The following is a 21,101-nucleotide window of genomic DNA, read 5'->3' as shown; positions in this document are numbered from 1 at the left end:
ACAACTGTCGGATGTTACAACTTATAGACCCCTCAAAGGAGACCCCACGGCTAGCTACCATTCTGCCTTGAGGTCTCTTCTTCGTAGAGGGGTAGACAATGGCTTTCTAACATCCACCTTAGCTAATAACCTTCTGCCCTCTTTACCGGTTAAACCCGTATGGTATTGTTTACCCAAGATTCACAAATCCCTGACCGACCCACCGGGCCGACCCATTGTGTCGGGCCTGGGGTCGGTCACGGAAAGACTCTCCAGATACCTGGACCACATCCTCCGCCCTTTGTTGATACATATTCCGTCCCATCTCAGTGACACCATTGATGTATTGGGGGGCCTTGGGTCCTCATTGTGGTGCAGAGACGACCTGCTGGTGACCATTGATGTTACAAGTCTTTATAGTAGAATCCCACACCCTGATGGCATTAGTGCTGTGAGAATGTTTTTGGACAGGGAGAACAAAGACGACTCCTACAATGATTTTATTTGTGAGTGTCTACAATTCGTTCTCACACACAATGCCTTCCTTTTTGGGGATACTTGGTACCAGCAGGTGTCGGGCACCGCAATGGGGACCCCGGCTGCTTGCACGTATGCCAACCTTTTTCTAGGAGCTTGGGAAGAAATTTACATACATTCTGATAATAATCCTTTTCGTTCAGCTTTGAGGATGTGGTCCAGGTATGTGGATGACGTCCTGGCCTTTTGGTCGGGGGGTGTCCCACTCCTTCAGGACTTCTTAGATTATCTCAATCGGAATGAAGTTAACATGCAGTTTACTATGGAGTGGTCAGAGGATAGTATTTGCTTCCTTGATCTTGAACTAGCTGTTACACAGGATGGTGTTGTGACGAGGGGTTACCGCAAGTCCACTGCTTCCAATACCATCCTACATCACAGCAGCTATCATCCTAAACATGTCACAGAATCCCTTCCTTTTGGACAGTTTCTGCGTTTACGCAGAAACAATACCAAATTGGAGGACTTCATTAAACAAGCAGAAGAACTCAAGTTGAGACTCCTTGCTCGAGGTTACAGTGAAAATAGCCTTAATGCAGCTATCAGAAAAGCAACTGATAGAGACAGGTCTGAGTTGGTGAAAAGAAAAGAACGTAAAAAATCTTCAAAAGGCCCAGGCAGGGCCGGTTTAAGCAACAATGGGGCCCCAGGGCAAAATAAACCTGGGGGGGGGGGGGCCCCAACATATACCCCAGAACAAAAATCGGCATTAGGGGACCTTTTTTGCAGCTGGTATAGTCAGGGTGTGAAGTCCCAATCGGTCGGAGCTCCACATTGTATCCCAGCCTGCATGGGGGACAAGGGGTTAAAAAGTTTCAGGAGGGGGGACCCCACATAATTTTTTTTTTTTAAATTCCCACACTTTAAACATAAAAAAAAAATTGGGAAAATAGGAAGAAATGCCAGGGATCTTCATACAGCCATATTGCGGCTGTATAGCAATCCCTGGCCAAAGCGCTGCGGCTGCGTATAGACCCCCTGGAAACCCCGTCAGGAAATTTATTGCGCTTTCGTTTGATGCATGTAAAATTACTACTAATTAAAATTAAACTACTAGGTTTGCTACTAAAAGTCACATTTACTGCATTTAAAACTATACTTTTTTCCTTCTAAACTTTAAAATCGATTTTCTCAAAAACTATAAGGTCTTTTTGAAAAATTGTTTTTTTCCTCTTAGTCCTAATGATCTCCTTAACATATCCTGGAAATTTAGGGTTTCTAGCATTTAAGGTGGATTTGCTATTAACCATTAAAGTCGGCAGGTTTTTAAATGTGTTTTTTTTTTCCTTTGAAACTTTAAAATCGATTTTCTCAAAAACTATAAGGCCGATTTGAAAATTTTTTTCCTCTTGTAGCCACTGGGGGCCTGTACAATCTCTGGGGCCCTGGGGCAGCTGCCTCCTTTGCCTTAATGGTAGCGCCAGCCCTGGGCCCAGGAGTATTCTCGTTTGAATTCTCCCCTATGGCCAATCAAATCAAGTGGACCTTTAGTAAGAACTGGTCCCTCCTGTTGGAAGATCCTATTTTGAAAGATATTCTACCACCCCAACCACTTGTAGCCTTTAAAAGGGCACCCACTATTGGTGATCTCCTGGTACATAGCGATTTTCACGAAACTCCACAGCGTACCTGGCTAAGCGATTTTGCATCTACAGGGAACCACCGCTGTGGCTTTTGTAAAGCCTGTTCCCTAATGAAGACTGGCAAATCCTTTCAACTAGGCCCAGTTCAGTGCAAAATTCCTTTTTTTGCCACGTGTAGGACCAAGTTTGTCGTATATGCCATGTGGTGTCCTTGCCAACGCTTTTATGTTGGCAAGACGACCAGAATGGTCAAAGAACGTATTTTAGAACACGTTCGCCTTCTTCCTAAAAACAAAGGTTGTCCACGAATTGTCGAGCATATGTCTACAGCTCACAATAGCAACCCCAGCCTTCTTTCTTTTGCTTGTATTGATGTTTGCAATGCCCCACGTAGGGGCGGTGATCGGAAGAAACTTTTACTTAGACAGGAAGCGCATTGGATCTTGCGCACTAACGCTATGGGAGCTTTGGGTCTCAACGACTATGTCGACCTTGCCTGCTTTTTAGATCCTTAATATTCCTGGTGTCTTGGTGTTCATCTCTGGACCGCCTGTTGTTGCCCTAACGGTTCCTACCATGGCCACTTTTCTCTTTTGTGTATATATTTAAAGTATCAATATATTTTTATATATTTTTGTATAAACTTTTGATAACCCCTTAGAGATTTTTTCTATAATTAAAGCATATGTAATTTTATACATCTTGTAGGCCATGGTGTGACCCAATGGTGCCTTAGTTCTGTGGTGCCTGTTCTTTAGACTCTCTATAACCCCACACTCTTTCTCTTGATACCATAGTGTTCCATTTCACCTCCCCTGTTTCCTTCCTTTTCCTTTCACTTTCCGACTCCTTTCTCCCCCCCCCCTTTTTCATTCCTTTTTCCCTCCTCCCCCCTATTTTCACGCCACTTTTCACTCCTTCCCTCCTGACTTTCCATTTGCCACCCTCTCCTTGGGACACTTTGCTATCCCGCTTCCTTTTGCGCTCTATTTCATTCGTGTCCTTTTCCAGGCTTAAGTGGTAGTCATTGTGCTAATAAGCACGGTTACGTGAGATTTGCTCTGCTTCCAAATTTTGACTTTAGTATGCATATGGGCAATTGTATTTGATGCCTTCACCTGGCATCTCCTATAATATGCCCACCTGCGCTTTTCTGCATTCTTTACATGTTTAATGTTCATTCTGCAGTTATACCAGCACAGTGAGGCTCGTTGCCATGCCAGGCAGTTCTGTTTACTATGGGCGGGACTTCTAGCAGCCATAGCAACTTTCCTCTACGTCCACTATTTGCCGGTTGACGCGACGTCGCGGGCTGCTGTGCAATACGTCATAACGTACGTTTGCACGCAGCTCCTACGTGACCATGAGTTCCACCAGGCATTTCCTGGATTCTGGATGCCTCTGATTTGGCGTATTAGTGTAGGCGGGTCTTCCACGGCGGACCGGATGCGCATCATATTAAAGACGCGCATTTAACTCCGCCAGCGTTCTTAACACTTGTGTACTAACCTCGGAAGAAGCTTGGAGTAAGCCTATGCGAAACGGTCGTTAGGGCGTGCACCTCACTGGTGCCCACACCCGCTGCCTCCCACCAACATCCAGGTATAGCTTTGGACATTCTTGCAATTTTCAGCACTCACTCATGCACTGTCAAGAGTTTTGTTTGTGCCATTTGCGTTTCATTAAACTATAGTGCCTGACCTTTCTGCTCTTCTGATTTTTGCAACCGATCTAGTACTTGTCATGAGCACATAGTCTATTGGATGTTGTTTTTGCCTATATCTGCAGCGTTTGCCCGAGTGCCTGCCAGCTCTCCCATATCCATTTGTACTGATTAGTATCAAGGCCAACGAGCAAGTGAATACTCTGGCCTTAAATACCCAGGAGGCAGAGCAAAAGCCCAGCCCCCAGAAATGACAGCACCTCCTGCAAAAAGGTGTCAGCTGATGACATCACCGCTGACACCCCATCAGACACGCCTCCTCAGCCTATAAAGACAGCTCTGAGCTGTGTGCGTCCTGCCAGAACCAACACGCCGACCCACATCTATAGGGGATGCCATCATTCTGATTCACGTCTACAGGTAAGCCGGGGATGCCTTTGATCAAAAAAGAAAAAGGAAGCTTCCTCCAGCTGCTCCAAACTGTCAGAGCAGCTTGCAGAGACCACACCAGGTAAGTTTGTTACAATATGTGAGGGGGGAAACTTTTCAAGATGGGTGGTGACCATGGCGGCCATTTTGAAGTCGGCCATTTTGAATCCAACTTTTGTTTTTTCAATAGGAAGAGGGTCATGTGACACATCAAACTTATTGGGAATTGCACAAGAAAAACATTGGTGTGCTTGGTTTTAACATAACTTTATTCTTTCATGAGTTATTTACAAGTTTCTGACCACTTATAACATGTGTTCAATGTGCTGCCCATTGTGTTGTATTGTCAATGCAACCCTCTTCTCCCAGTCTTCACACACTGATAGCAACACCGCAGGAGAAATGCTAGCACAGGCTTCCAGTATCCGTAGTTTCAGGTGCTGCATATCTCGTATCTTCACAGCATAGACAATTGCCTTCAGATGACCCCAAAGATAAAAGTCTAAGGGGGTCAGATCGGGAGACCTTGGGGGCCATTTAACTGGCCCACGACAACCAATCCACTTACCAGGAAACTGTTCATCTAGGAATGCTTGGACCTGACACCCATAATGTGGTGGTGCACCATCTTGCTGGAAAAACTCAGGGAACGTGCCAGCTTCACTGCATAAAGAGGGAAACACATCATCATGTAACAATTTTGAATATCCAGTGGCCTTGAGGTTTCCATTGATGAAGAATGGCCCCACTATCGTTGTACCCCATATACCACACCATACCATCATTTTTTTTGTTCAAACAGTCTTGGAGGGATCTATCCAATGTGGGTTAGTGTCAGACCAATAGCGGTGGTTTTGTTTGTTAACTTCACCATTCACATAAACGTTTGCCTCATCACTGAACAAAATCATCTGTGTAAACTGAGGGTCCTGTTCCAATTTTGTTTTGCCCATTCTGCAAATTCAGTGCACAGATCTGAGTCATCCTCATTGAGATGCTGCAGTACTTGGAGTTTGTAAGGGTGCCATTTGTGAGTAGCTAATATTTGCCGAAGGGATGTTCGACTAATGCCCCTCTCCAGTGACATGCAGCGAGTGCTATGCTGTGGGCTCTTGCTGAATGAAGCTAGGACAGCCACTGATGTTTCTTCATTAGTGACAGATTTCATGAGTCCACATTTTGGCAAATCCACCACTGAACCAGTTTCACAAAACTTAGCAAGCAGCTTGCTAACTGTAGCATGGGAGATGGTTGGTCTCGTAGGGTGTCTTGCATTGAAATCTTCTGCAATGATCCGGTTACTGCGCTCACCAAACATCAACACAATTTCTATCCACTCCTCATGTGTTAATCTAGGTGATGTGTCAATGGCTGTAAACAAAGAGAAACTTGTGAATAACTCATGAAAAAATAAAGTTACGTTAAAACCAAGCACACCATTGTTTTTCTTGTGAAATTCCCAATAAGTTTGATGTGTCACATAACCCTCTTCCTATTGAAAAAAACAAAAGTTGGATTCAAAATGGCCAACTTCAAAATGGCCACCATGGTCACCACCCATCTTGAAAAGTCTCCCCCCTTACATATATTAATGTTCCACAAACAGGAAGTTAATATCACTAGGCATTCTCATTTTATTAAGGTGTATCCATATACAGTGGGTTGCAAAAGTATTCGTCACCCTTGAAGTTTTCCACATTTTGTCACATTACTGCTAAAAAAATGCATAAATGTTATTGGAATTCCACGTGAAAGACCAATACAAAGTGGTGTACATGTGAGAAGTGGATCGAAAATCATACATCATTCCAAACATTTTTTACAAATAAATAACTGCAAAGTGGGGTGTGCGTAATTATTCGGCCCCTTGAGTCAATACTTTGTAGAACCACCTTTTGCTGCAATTACAGCTGCCAGTCTTTTAGGGTATGTCTCTACCAGCTTTGCACATCTAGACACTGAAATCCTTGCCCATTCTTCTTTGCAAAACAGAATAGAATAGAATAGAATACGCTTTATTCGCCAAGTGCGGCAGGTACTGCACCCGGAATTATTTGTGGTAACAAACGGCATTCGGCATAGTGCAATAACAACAGTAGTGTGAACAACAACAGGAGCGACAGCAGCAAGAAATAACAGCAGCAACAACAACGTAGTGCAATGACACCACGCGATAATGCAAATTGTAAACATGTGATGTTAGCGGCTAGTCATGGGGTGTGGTTCGATGCCACGGCAAGAGTTCAAACATGCAGACATGACTCCTTGCGTGGCTGGTGGAGACTGCGGGATGTCGTTGGAGAAAGCTAGTTGATGAGGAGGACTGCTTGGGGGAAAAAGGTGTTTCTGTGTCTGGTGGTTTTTGTGTAAATGGCCCTGTAGCAGCGTCCTGAGGGAAGGAGGTTAAAGAAACGGCAACCAGGGTGGGTTAAAGAAAAGGCAACCAGCTCCAGCTCAGTCAGATTAGATGGACAGAGTTTGTGAACAGCAGTTTTCAGATCTTGCCACAGATCCTCGATTGGATTTAGATCTGGACTTTGACTGGGCCATTCTAACACATAGATATGTTTTGTTTTAAACCATTCCATTGTTGCCCTGGCTTTATGTTTAGGGTCATTGTCCTGCTGGAAGGTGAACCTCCGCCCCAGTCTCAAGTCCTTTGCAGTCTCCAAGAGGTTTTCTTCCAAGTTTGCCCTGTATTTGGCTCCATCCATCTTCCCATCAACTCTGACCAGCTTCCCTGTCCCTGCTGAAGAGATGCACCCCCTGAGCATGATGCTGCCACCACCATATTTGAGAGTGGGGATGGTGTGTTCAGAGTGATGTGCAGTGTTAGTTTTCCGCCACACATAGCGTTTTGCATTTTGGCCAAAAAGTTCCTTTTTTTTTTTGTAACACTGATTTTTATCTCAGCTTATAAAAAGATCAAAACAGATTATTAGCACAATATAGTATGCAGAGAAACAAATAGTAGGTAAACTTGGTGATTACACCCAAGACATGGGTGAACTTGGAGGGGTTAAGCCCGATATTAAGGCGGAAGTCCATTTCCATAACTGTAGACTATTTCAAGACATAAAAACTGTTGGTTTCCAAGTTTGTCAAAGAGGAAGAGGTAGCAATAAGATTTGACATAATAACATTTGTACAATCATGTATGTTGGGAGTATAATCAAAGAAAAAACATTAAGCTACTATCTTCAAGAACAAAAGAAAAAAGAGAAAAGAAAAAAGGAGTCCCCAGAGTTAGTCTTATTTCTTAACCTAGAGATTGTTAAGGTAGAGAGAAAGACCATAAAGAGAGAGACAGAAGTAAAAGAAGGAAGAAAGTTTGGTCTGGTTGGTTCTCTAGTTTGTATGGCATGTATATAGGCCAAGGTGGTTAAATGTGGTGAGCCCTGTGGGTGGTCATGATGTCTGGAGGTGGCTCAGAAACTCAGTCGTTAGGGAAGTGATTATCCCATGGACCCCATATCTTGTCAAAACGTATTTCTGTATCCCTGAGGGTAGCTGTGAGTTTTTCCATTAGCTTTATCCATTTGAGTTTGACTATAACTTCAGAAAGCTCTGGGGGAGCTATTTTTTTCCAATTTGAAGAGATGGATAATCTAGCTGCGGTAAGAATACGAATGATTAGGATTCTTTCAAACTTATGAATTTTAGGGAGAGATTTGCCTAAAAGCATAATAGTGAGGTCCAGGGGGATAGTCACATCCAAGGCCTGAAGGATTAATTTTTGGATCTCCTGCCAAAAGGGGGTTAAGACAGGACATGACTAAAAAATATGCTCTAAAGATCCCGCAAGGCCACAACCTCGCCAGCAAAGGTTAGAGGATCCAGGATAGATTTGAGACAGTAATACTGGGGTTAAGTACCATCTGTGGAGATATATTAAGGTGCTGATGATATTAGGGAGTACAGAAACCTATTCTATCATTTTTATGTCTGCTGTATATCTTTCAGAGGTGGAGGTCAGCCAGTATGACTTGAAGATAGTGGCAGCTAGCTTCATGGACTAGTAATGTGATTGTGTGTGGTGTCAATAGACAGACAAAGGGAACCTCATTACCTGTTTCTGGCTGTCCAGAGGAACTGTACGCTGTGATCTTTTGTATTGATGTAGACAGCTGCCATTGTCTTCAGTGAATGGACCAGTCCCCTTCAATGGGCAAGGAAGTGGGTATTGTCTTGACCATAGGAAATGCTTTGAGTTTCTGCTAATGGGATTATCTGCCTGGCTTTTTGAACTCAGGAGACGGCCCATTGTCTCAATACACAAAGCAAGCCTAGGCAGGAAAAGTCTAACACATGTCAACTTGTGGTGAAGAAACACTATTTCACTGTGAGGAAATTAAATTATTGGAGGAAGTATTTTCATGTATGTGGGCTATAGTACATTTTTTGTGGATGTTCGATCTCTAGAAATCCAATTATGGCTGAGGATGTAATTAAAACCTAGTTCCTCCCCTCCCCAAGGAAGTTGCAGCCTCCAGGCGTAGCTCAGAGTATAAAAAGCAGAGGCAGAAGCCTAGTGACTATCTGCTCTTGGAGTTAGCGCATAGCTAGAGTTGATCTCGACTTCTGGTCGAACAAGCGGCATGCTCCTGCCGACAACGTTGAGACCTTCAAGTTGGTAACGTTTTTTTAATCCCCATTTTTATTTTACGCAAATATCCGTGTGTGCTATCTTTGTAACTCTTAATTTTGTAACTTTTTTACTTTGTCTTTTTGTAATCTTTTGTATATATTAAGTTCTGCATTGTTCTATGTTTTTCTGGAATATTAAATTATTATTTAATAAGCTTGACTTCTGCTGTACTAAACTAACACTCATAGCCTAGAAGAGACTGAAGTGTAACCGTGTATAAGTTCATGCCTAATTGTACGCTTGAGCAACACTACCGTATGAAATTGTAATTGCATTGTGTGTGGGGGGGCGTTTGCCATACGTTGGCCTAAGCGCGCAGCTGACCCAACGTACGAACAACGCCAGTGCGAGTAGCGACAGCAGAGTGGCTAACAGTATCGTTCGGAACGACTGTTAGTGGGTCTTTGCTTCACGACAGTGTAAGATTGCAACTGTGTGTGTGTGTGGGTGCGTGGCGTTCCCGTATTTGGCCTAAGCGCAAAGCTAACCCGAATACGAAAACGCGGAGTGCGCGCTGAGGACTCAACAGCAGCTGTTTAATTTCTAATTTAATGGACCTAAGGAGGGAAAAGTTTTCAGAAGTGGAGGAATTTTTAAAAAGCTCTTGGGTCTCAGAAAGTTTTTGATAGAGAGCCTGAAGTCGGTGGCTGGACTGGCGCTTTCGTTTAGTGCCCTCTGCTATTAGTAGGCCTCTGATGAAGGCTTTATGGGTCTCCCAGGCCATTCCAAAAGAACTAACAGATGGGGTGTTCTCTACAAAAATGACTGAAGGTCATCAGAGAGTTTAGAAACTAGTGTTTTGTCTTGTAGTAGTGATTCGTTAAGACGCCAAGGGTGGGCCTTGTGGGGATTGAGGGACCAGTTTAGTTCTATAGAAACCCCTTGGTGGTCGGACCAGGCAAAGGGGTGATGTTGGGAGTCTGAGAGGATTGATACTACTGGAGCGTGAGCGAAAAAATAATCTAACCTCGAATGGGAGGCGTGTGGTGGGGAGAAAAAAGTGTAGTCTATTGATTTTGGGTGGACTATTCTCCAAAGATCTAAGATGTGATGTTTTCTCATGAGGGCTCTGAACTGCCTGGAGTTCTGCTCATGTAAGGTGGGGGTATTTGATGGTCCTGTGGGGGAGGACCTATCCAGGTGAGAAGAAAAGGCTAAGTTAAAATCTCCTCCGAGGATTAGAGAACCTTCAGTCACTTTTTGAAGCTTTAGCAGGAATGAAGAGAGGAAGGTAGTTTGATTGGTATTAGGGACATAGAGACAGGCTATTGTCGTAGGCTTGCCTGCTAGTTTACCAACCAGGATTAGGTACCGTCCCTGGGAATCAGAGATGGTACGAGAAACTTGAAAGGGGGTGCCTTTTTTTTTACTAATATAGCTACTCCTGCTTTCTTGGAAGGGCCTGAGGATAGGTAAATTCCTGAGTACTGTTTACTGTATAAACGATTAGGATCAGTTTGTTTAAAATGTGTTTCCTGGATCAGAGCTATCTCTATATCTAGCCTCTTGAGATCTTTAAGAAGGGCAAACCTTTTCTGAGGGGTATTTAGCCCCTTAGCATTAATCGTAAGGCATTTAACCATTATCACTACACTAAGTCACATCGTTAGTAGTATAGAGAGACCAACCAGACATATTAGTGTATACTTCAGACCTAAAGGGGAAGAAAGATAGATCACACACAAACCAAAACAATAACAAGAACAGTTGAACAGTATCATTTAAATGAGAGCCACTAAAAGGAACGTGGCTAAATAGCCACCTGGGTGAGGCAGTCCAGAGAGAGGGGACCTGCAGGTGCAGGTAAGTCCCTAAACTGGAGTGCCTCCTGAGGAACATACTGGGTCTCCAAGAGACCACCATAAGGGAGAAGCCAAAACATAAGACCTCCTGATTATGCAGTGGTGGACGATATAGATCGGAGGGGAGATTTAGGGAACATGTGGCTATCGGGACTTTGAGAGTAAGCCATGCAAGATATGGGGTTAAGTACGGTCCCCTTCAAATGACTTAAAGGGATGGAGTAAGAAGGCAGACAGTTCCAAGTATGTGTGGGGAGTGGAAACTGTGGTGAGTCCATCTTCTTAAAAAGAGGGGCCTTTTAAATCAGGTGTAGATTGGTTCAAGTAGATTGGGCTTCCATATCATCGGAGGTATTCTGAGATGAGAGGCTGCGTAGAGGCACCTTGGTCCATTCTGATATGTGCCTGACCTTGCGTGGGGGGGGGGAAGCTTCCGGGGAGCGATGCTTGGGGGAGCTAGATTGTGTGGGAAAGCGAAGGCCCATTTGCTTGAGGAAAAGATCTGCATCGTCTATGTCAGTTAGGGTAAAGGTCAGTCCCTTTCTTGAAACGATCAGCCTGAATGGGAACCCCCATTTGTATGGTATCTTGGAATCGCGCAGGAGTTGTGTGACCGGCCGAAGGGCCCTGCGTTTGGCCAGAGTTATAAGGGAAAGGTCATTGTATATAGAAACAGAGTCCCCTTTAAAGTCTATAGCCGGAGTGTTGCGTAACGCCCTGAAGAGAGCCTCTTTAGCCTCGTAATAGTGGAGACGGATGATAATGTCTTTAGGTTTGCCCGCTGAGTTTTGCCTTTCTCCCAAAGCTCTGTGAGCCCTGTCCATTCTCCAGAGATCAATTGGCAAGTCAGGTACTATCAATTGGAAAAGTTCAAGGAGATGTGCGTTCAGGCTATCGTTAGACACTTGCATGGAGATGCCCTTTATCCGGACATTTTGCCTGCGTTCTCGGTTTTCTAAATCTTTGTGACCAGAGCGCAGGCTTTTTAAGTCAGATAGCATAACGCGTTGGTCGTCTTCCAAATCAGCCTGTTTCTGAGCCATGGAGTCTACTTTTGCTTCTAGAGCATTTGTACGATCTCCTATGTCTGTGATCTCCCTTTTCAGATCGTTAACTGCAGTCAGTATTAAGGATTGCAGGCAGGAATATAGCATTTGGTAGTGTTTCTGGAGGGTGGTTTCTAGTATGGCAGCAGTGACAGGCTCTGCGGATGGAGTCTGGGAAGGTGTACCTGATTGTGCTGGCTCGTCTGCGTGAGGCTGGGTGTAGTGGGCAAGTGGAGCGGCGCCATCTTGGGAGGAGGCCGGGCAGAGGAACTTGTCCATTGCTCCCATTGCTCCCGGTTTGTTCGGGGCCTTGTGAGCCATATCGGGCGGTGGCTGGTAGCTTCGGCAGGAGGAGCAGAGGTAAGCCGCGCTGTAGGAGCTTCCAAATGCTGCGTAGCGGCTGGGGTTATCGGCGGTGTTAGCGGAGCTCCTTCCTTATGTGGCCATCTTGGTGAAGCCCGCGCATGCGCCTTCAAAAAGTTCCATTTTAGTCTCATCTGACCAGAGCACCTTCTTCCACATGGTTGCTGTGTCCCCCACATGGCTTGTGGCAAACTGCAAATGGGACTTCTTATGCTTTCTGTTAACAATGCCTTTCTTCTTGCCACTCTTCCATAAAGGGAAACTTTGTACAGTGCATGACTAATAGTTGTCCTTTGGACAGAGTCTCCCACCTGAGCTGTAGATCTCTGCAGCTCGTCAAGAGTCACCAGGGTCCATGGGCCTTTTGACTGCATTTCTGATCAGCGTTCTCCTTGTTCGGCCTGTGAATTTAAGTGGATGGCCTTGTTTTGGTAGGTTTACAGTTGTGCCATACTCCTTCCATTTCTGAATGATCGCTTGAACAGTGCTCCATGGGATGTTCAAGGCTTTGGGAAACTTTTGTACCCTAAGTCTGCTTTAATTTTCTCAATAACTTGATCCCTGACCTGTCTTGTGTGTTCTTTGGACTTCACGGTGTTGTTGCTCCCAATATTCTCTTAGACAACCTCTGAGGCCCTCACAGAGCAGCTGTATTTGTACTGACATTAGATTACACACAAGTGCACTCTATTTAGTCATTAGCACTCATCAGGCAATGTCTATAGGCAACTGACTGCACTCAGATCAAAGGGGGCCGAATAATTATGCACACACCACTTTGCAGTTATTTATTTGTAAAAAATGTTGGGAATCATGTATGATTTTCGTTCCACTTATCATGTGTACACCACTTTGTGTTGGTCTTTCATGTGGAATTCCAATAAAATTGATTCATGTTTGTGGCAGTAATATGACAAAATGTGGAAAAGTTTAAAGGGCCGAATACTTTTGGAACCCACTGTAAATGGCCCACTCTGTATATTATCCAAAAGTACCTGGAACACATCACCCGAATTTGCACAACCAACAGATTGATATATATTATAAAGTTGAGTGTAATAAGCTTCAAACGTTTTAGCTATGTGAGAGGGATCAGATGAGACAGTGCCAGTAGAGTTTCTAAGGGAATAAACAGTCTAGCGTTATTACATTCGCCTCTCATCTTCTTAGCAAAAAGAGTATGAGCCTTATTCATGTGGTCATAATAAAGCTGCTTTGTCCAGTTTAAGGCACGTTCAGCTGCCTGTATCTCTTGAACTTTGAGTTTAGCCGCTTGCCAGTCTTTATGATTTTCTGTCGAAGGATTCAGCCTATACCGACCTTCAGGCATCTTTAACTGCTTCAGTCTCCAGTCTAGAGCTCAGGGCCTGATCATTACACTTCTTATTAGTGCCTCCCTTAATAAGGCAACCCCTAATAAAGGCTTCATGTGCATTCCAAATAGTGGATACCTGAGCCACCGAGCCCTTGTTAATAGCAAAATATTCAGTAAGATCCTTCACCAGAGAATCAACAATGATTTCATCTTCTAAAAGCGACACATTCTAATCTACTATAGGAGCTGTGTGTTTTAGAGTAAAAAAGTAAATGACCTGTCCGTTGGGTTTTTAATCCTCCAAATGTCAACCAACTGATGTAAACAAACCCACTTCCTAAGTTCGCTGGATAGGGCATCTACCTTAGCCTGTGTTACCTTCTTCAATAAAGGAGACCTATCTAAGGCAGAAGAGAAAATGAGGTTGAAATCTCCCCCAAGCAGCCAGTCAACTGTAGGAAACCACATCAATTGTTTCTGAAGTTTTTTAAGAAATGAAATTTGCTCCGTATTAGGAACATAAACAGTACCCAATAAAAGATCTGTGTCCCAATTTCCTCTGCATAAGCAAGTGATGCTTGTGTGGGTCCAATATAACCTTCCGAATATGGAATTGTAAAGATCTACAAAGCATAATAGCGACCACTGCTTTTTCGCCTAACCAAAAGCATAATAGACTGTTGGATAATCCCTAGAAACCAACTTGGGCTGGTCAGGAGCCCTAAAGTGGGTTGCCTGAACCACGACCACATCGGCCCCGAAGCCATTTGCTTTCTTTAAATAAAAGCTGGCGCTTCATGGGAGAGTTTGACCCCGTAGAGTTAATCAAAACAATTGCCACCATGAGTGAGGGTAATGAATAATCTCAAAAAATGTACTATAATGCCCAAGAAGGAGCAGTGCAGTGCATAATACACAAGGTGAACAGGCAAGTAGAACAGACACGATTAACCACTTAGCAACCCTTGCCACGCTTATCTACGCCCCTTTAAAATTCACCTGGGGCACAGGGGCGTAGATAGGCATCTCCTGTTTGTTTTCCCGCTGTGAGCGGATGCGCGGTCGCGTGCACGCGGATGTGCGGCCGCGTTCGGCACCCGCTGGTCAGCCAATCAAAGTGCTTACAAGTTTGAATGAGCACTGCCAAAGCCAATGACAGTGCTCATTCATTCAGAATGTGTGTAAACATTGAATCAGTCACTATGCTGTTACAGTTACTGAGATCACTCGTGAGAGGATCTCAGATAACTAATACAGCATTAGTGAGTGATCAGCATCAGTGAGGGTTTTTTAAAATAAATTATACCCCCATTAAGCCCATTAACCCTTGCCTCCCTGAAATGTTAAAATTGCTGTGGTTTTTAGGTGAAAAACCCTGTGGTATAGAAGTGGTTAAACATGAGGATATGTGGATCAATAACAAAGACAAAACAAAATGCTAAGGGAAAAAACAAATGTCTTAACATGATATTCACCACGTCTAGGTAACACAGACGTGGAACTGCCGTGGAAATGATATTCTATTGGGAAAAAAATTAAGATTGATTTTAAGTTTTTGAATTCCTTGGTTAACTTCCAGGGCCGGTTCTCTCATGTAGCAAGGTGAAACATTTGCATCAGTTGCAGAGATTGCAGGGGCAGCATGACTGTACTGTGTGTTTACATGTACAGCATGCAATCAGAGTAGGAGGAGAAGAGGTCATCATTGGGGAAAAGCAGCACGTTGTTCTGTGTGAGGAGACTGACGGTGAGTGAGGACAGAAACGCAGGAGAGCAGCAGTGTTTTATTTGACTACAGAAATACAAAAGCGATAGGAGTGCTCTCTGGTGCATTACTCCCTTTAATAGAGTCACTGACAATTAAAATTGCACTTACAAGATAAAAACTCTTTCAAGCATGTCACATAAATCCAAAGACAACCTTAGACCTCCATCCGACTTTCACCTAATGTAGCCAGTAGCGGGGATGGATGCTCCGTACACCGGCGGTGTCCGTCAGGGGATGGGCGGTGCCTGTGGTGGTTGCGCCAGTTACGTCATTACGTGTTTCGGTGCCCTGCGCCTTCATCAGATCAGTCGGATGGAGGTCTAAGGTTGTCTTTGGATTTATGTGACATGCTTGAAAGAGCTTTTATCTTGTAAGTGCAATTTTAATTGTCAGTGATTCTATTAAAGGGAGTAATGCACCAGAGAGCGCTCCTATTGCGTTTGTATTTCTGTAGACATCCACTTGTATTCCCACAAGTTTGAGGAGCAGCAGCATCTGGGAGCAAGGTCCCAACGCTTTTGTCCACAGGACTGTGCACAGTGGAAGATTTGTTTGTCAGTGTTTTATTTGACATGCACAGCAGAAGGGAGGAGGTGGCACTGCTGTCCAGACTGAGGAGGAATGGAGTGCCTGAGGGTGAGCAGTTTATTTGTCACAGACTCACAGCCGGTCAGTGTGTTATGGTGTTGAGCGAGTTGCAGCATGTCATGTGAGAACACTAAATGAAGCAGAGTAAATTGTCGGGTGCTGTGCGATCATTCCAAATTGGGAGGGTACAGGGGCATCCTCACATGTTTGCCTAAGGCAGCAAAAAACTCTAGATTCGGCCCGGTTAGCATCCATTTCACTTATTTAACAGCTACAAATAGAGAATTGATTTTGGATTCTATGCCTGACAGTTACTCTTTAAAGAAAACCTTAAAGTGAAAATAAGTGTAAGAGATGATTAATAGCATGTGTTGTACTATAGGTGAAGTAAACATTTTTCTTGACAACAAACAGAATACAGAATATGATGATACTGAGTACCTGCTACATAGTCTCCAAATCCAATGGTGGTAAGTGTGATAACTACAAAGTAGATGGCCTCCAAAAGAGTCCACTGTTCAATCTCCTGGAAGATCAAAGTAGGTATAAGAACGAAGAGCAGACAGCCAATGAGGATAAAGAGCACAGCCGATATAACTCGTACAATGGTAGGAGATACACGCCATTTCTGTGACAATAAAGAAACATAAGTTGAACATGTTTATAAAGGCAGACTAAATTTGTTCTTCATAAAATCAAAAGTAAGCTAAACCTGAACAGAGGGACTTCAAGATTCATCAGTTTAAAGAAAATTATTTATCTTTCAAAAGGGAAAAAAAACAAAACTGAGTGGCCACTAAATTATTGAAATAATACACAAAATATTTCCCTGTTCAAGTCGCTGCTAAATATCATTTAACCACTTCGCATCCAGACCTTGTTTTCCCCTTAAAGAGAGTCTGAAGCGAGAATAAATCTTGCTTCAGACCTCAGAGTTAGCAGGGGCATGTGTGCCCCTGCTAAACCGCCGCTATACCGCGGCTTAACGGGGGTCCCTTCACCCCCAAATCCCCTCCGTAATGCGGGGAAGCGCTTCCTGGTTGGGGCAGGGCTAACCGCCGCAGCCCTGCCCCACGCGCGTCTGTCAGCGCGTATCTTCGCCTCTCCCCCGCCCCTCTCAGTCTTCCTTCACTGAGAGGGGCGGGGGAGAGGCGGCGATGCGCCGCTGATAGACGCGACTGGAGGCAGGGCTGCAGTCGTTAGCCCTGCCTCCAGGAGCGACCAAGTCTGCGACCAAGTGTCGCAGTGGGGGGTTTGGGGGTCAAGGGACCCCCGTTTAGCGGCGCTATTGCGGCGGTTTAGCAGGGCTATGAGCTCTGAAGCGAGATTTATTCTCGCTTCAGAGTGTCTTTAAGGGTCCAATTTTGACGTTTTAGCTATGTCCCTATTTAATCAGCCATAACTTTATCCCTATTCACTACACCTAAATGATCTATGTATCGTTTTTTTCAGTACAAACTAGACTTTCATTGCCGAGTATTTTGTTCCTAGACCAAAAAAGTTTTCTATGCATTTTAATGGGAAAAAGAGGAGAAAAATGAAAAAAATCATTTTTTTGTCAGTTTTTATCATTTCCAGTTTAAAAATAAAAAGTGCCACAGGAGATAAAAACATGTCACCAGTATTATGTCCCCCAGCATAGATAGCAAAATGTGTCCCGAATATCAGCCCCCCCCTCCCCCGTATAGCCAGATGTGTCCACAATATCAGTCACCCCCAGTATAGCCCGATGTGTCCTCTGTGTTTGGCATCTCCGAGTATAGATAGACAGATGTGTCCCAAGGATTGCTGCCCCTCATTATAACCAAATGTGTCCCCAGGAATAGCGGTTCCCCATTATAGCCAGATGTGCCCTCAGGATTAGCGGGTACACCCAGAATTAGGCCCCCCCCCCCCCCCCCACCAGATCCGCCCCAGTATAAAATTCTACACTCAAAATTAGTATATTTGGCCCCTCTTATTTTATCCCCCCCCCAGCTGCATATATTACCCCCCACCAGGGGTCCACGCACCCCCATAATGGCCAGCCAGATGCCCCAGTCCCCCACCCAGGCAGCCCCCTCGGTGGCCAGATCGCTATAAAAAATGATCAGCAAGCAGCCTGACTCACCTTATCTCGTTCCAGCGATCAGCCTGCAGCCCGAGCCTCCAATCCCCGCTCTGCACGCAGCCCTGTGATGCTGAATAGTGATGACTTCATCAAGCCAGGACCCGGGCAACCGGCATTACACGGCTGAGTTCAGAGCAGGGATCGGAGGCTCAGGCTGCAGGCTGATCGCTGGAACGAGATAAGGTGAGTCAGGCTGCTTGCTGATCATCTTTTTTAGCCGATTTGGCCACCGAGGGGAGAGATGAAAGATCACCGCTGTTTGCTACAGCGGTAATCGTTCATCCGTGAGGGGGTCTCTAATTGGCTACAAGGGAACATGTTCCCTTTCACCAATTAGTATTGCAGCTGTCAGTGCCGGGAGGTGTGCTCTGAAGCGCACCTGATCGTGCACAGCAGGGCTGCAAGCTAATCAGTATATCTACGTCATGGTGGCTTGGAGGGTGCCAAAGATGACATAGATAGGCTTCTTTGGTTTACTACTTTTACTTACGTATAGTATTTAGCTCCTTGAAACTTTGTGGTGCACAGTTTTAGTATTCATAACATGCTTTAGTTGAATCTTTGCGCCTTAGAATGTAGACTCTACAGTAAGTATGTAGCAGTCTTTCCATGCCACAAAGCATTCAAAATTATTTTGCAACAAATATGCAATTCACAAAACTTTTGTAAAATTGCATTTGTAAAATATATTTGTGCACACAGTGCATGCAAATTTTAACAGCGTTTACATTTTATGTACACAAAGCGCACTCTCCTAGTATAACTTTACGTAAATAGTGTGAATCATGCTCAAAGTGGGCAAATGTAATCAAATCAAATTGTTGTCAAAACTATTTGTATAATGGACAGAGTTAACCTAGGCAAGGTGGCTACACCAAGCAAAAAAGTTTCCTTTAACCTTTGAAAAAAAAGATATTGGAATACAAACTGCATTATACTGGATGCCATTTTTCATAACACTTTTTTCATATGAAAATGTATTCCACTATATACTGTAGTTACATAGTTAGTTTGGTTAAAAAAAGACATTTGTCCATCAAGTCCAACCAGAATAATAACAGCATAAACAAAACAATGACTAAAAATTAGGCACATTTCTATCCTGAACCCTCAAATATCACTGTTGAGCCAGGAGAAGGCATAAAAATACTTGGTCCTGCACATTGTCATCGCTGCTCATTAGTATGGAGATCACTGAATAGGAACGAGTGCCTGTGTCAGTGATCACCAGCATCAACGAGATGCCTGCGATTGTTGACAAAAATGAAAGTAACACAAACATGCATTACTTACTCTGTGTACTGTTCAGTACACAGAGGAATAAACCGGGGGGGGGGGGGGGGGGGGGGGGGGCGGGGGGAATACACCCTAACACATTACATTACACTAAAATTCATCATCGTATTACACTCTCATACACAAATTTCCCATTAAAATGAACCCCTTACCACTCCTGCTCCCCCATAGTTACCAAAATAAAACATTTGCATATATTACACAAAAAAATGATATAAAAAAAAATACATGAAAAGTTACCTTTGGGACTGAACTTCTTTTAATATGTATGTCGTGAGGGTATATTACTGTTATTTTTTCAAAAATGGGCTTGTAATTATTGACGCAAAATGGAAAAAAATACACCTTTATTCCAAATAAAATATTGCCGCCTTGTACTAGGGAAATATTTGAAATGTTGTCTAAACCGGGACTAATGGGCAAATAAAATGTGCATATAATGAACATCCAGTGCTTATATCGATCAGATCAGTTGTAGAGTGTTGCCCAGTCTCCGCAGCTTTACCGGTTTCAGCATTGCGCCATCCTCAGGAGCAGAGCTTGGCACATACAGGATTCAAGTACAGAATAGGACACTCAGAATACATCAAAAGAACAGAAGAGAACACCATTTCAAATTTTAAAACTACAATGGCCGAAAACTGAGAAATAATGAATTATTACTGCGGAGTGCATAAAATGGGCTCCCCCCCCCCCCACCGTGCGACCTCCCGGGCTGGCCGCCGTTATGGTGTTAATCGGGTCCCGAGCCGTCTCATCCGCCGCTACGCCTCCTCGTCCCACACACGCTCTTGCTTCCGCATGTGGCTCCTCCCAATTGATTTCAGCACTACGCGTGACTCGTTCAGGGTGAGTCACGCGTAGTGACAAAATGAGTTATGCGGAGTGACGAAATCGTGCAAGGTCTATGTAATCCAGGCCCTCAGCAGTTGGTGAGTGTGGATCTCACAGGGTGATCTTGGTGGAGGTGTAAAGGATTTACATGCAGTATTAAGGAAGCGCTGATCTGATGCGGAAAATATATGAATAGAAGAAACAACTCATTCTTAATACAGAAGAGCATCTTTTATAGACTGTATACCTTGTGGTCACCTGGAACTTTAAGAGCCTCTTTGGGACTAGTGCATTGTTGATCACATTAATAGGACTTGATCATATTGATCAGAGACGGTATATTATAGATTTTTCCCTTATATGTGATTTAAAGTGGTAGAAGTAACTCCTAAGGAGCTCAAGCGCTGTGTTATTGGTGTACAATATACACTGTAGATCCTGTATGATACTGAATTGTTAGCACTTTGTTCTGATTACCTGTGGATACGTTTTATACGATATGGTTGCTGTGAATTGTTGTAATTTGTTGTAACCTTTACTTTACTCAATAAACAGTGTTTGCTGTAAAACAAAGTTATTGGGGAATGAAACGTAGGAGCACTGAAAGCTGAACATTGCTCTGGTCTTTAAGGGGTAAAAAAAAAACCTTAGTGGTTAACTAGTTAATGTGACTCATTCAGATAAAATCCCTGGATCAACTTCACTGGGTAGTATACAGTGGGTTGCAAAAGTATTTGGCCCCCTTGAAGTTTTCCACATTTTGTCACATTACTGCCACAAACATGCATCAATTTTATTGGAATTCCATGTGAAAGACCAATACAAAGTGGTGTACATGTGAGAAGTGGATCAAAAATCATACATCATTCCCAACATTTTTTACAAATAAATAACTGCAAAGTGGGGTGTGCGTAATTATTCGGCCCCCTGAGTCAATACTTTGTAGAACCACCTTTTGCTGCAATTACAGCTGCCAGTCTTTTAGGGTATGTCTCTACCAGCTTTGCACATCTAGGGACTGAAATCCTTGCCTATTCTTCTTTGCAAAACAGCTCCAGCTCAGTCAGATTAGATGGACAACGTTTGTGAACAGCAGTTTTCAGATCTTGCCACAGATTCTCGATTGGATTTAGATCTGGA

The 21,101-nt window shown here is 43.9% G+C and overlaps 1 protein-coding gene across 9 annotated transcripts in view; it reads right to left on the bottom strand.

Annotated features, from left to right (window-relative positions):
• KCNK4 (potassium two pore domain channel subfamily K member 4) overlaps nucleotides 1-21,101 on the bottom strand; it is a 716,641-nt gene that overhangs the window by 255,633 nt on the left and 439,907 nt on the right. For 8 of the 9 annotated variants that reach the window (XM_068261282.1, XM_068261287.1, XM_068261290.1 and 5 more), the window contains exon 5: nucleotides 16,163-16,349. In XM_068261282.1, the coding sequence (XP_068117383.1) occupies nucleotides 16,163-16,349 (187 nt within the window). The remainder of the gene's footprint in view (nucleotides 1-16,162; nucleotides 16,350-21,101) is intronic. The other variant, XM_068261285.1, reaches the window with a different exon arrangement.

The sequence above is a fragment of the Hyperolius riggenbachi genome, chromosome 11, assembly GCF_040937935.1.
Source record: "Hyperolius riggenbachi isolate aHypRig1 chromosome 11, aHypRig1.pri, whole genome shotgun sequence".
Taxonomy (NCBI): Eukaryota; Metazoa; Chordata; class Amphibia; order Anura; family Hyperoliidae; genus Hyperolius; species Hyperolius riggenbachi.
Note: the sequence above shows the minus strand (reverse complement) of the source record. Positions and strands in the feature narration are given on the sequence as shown.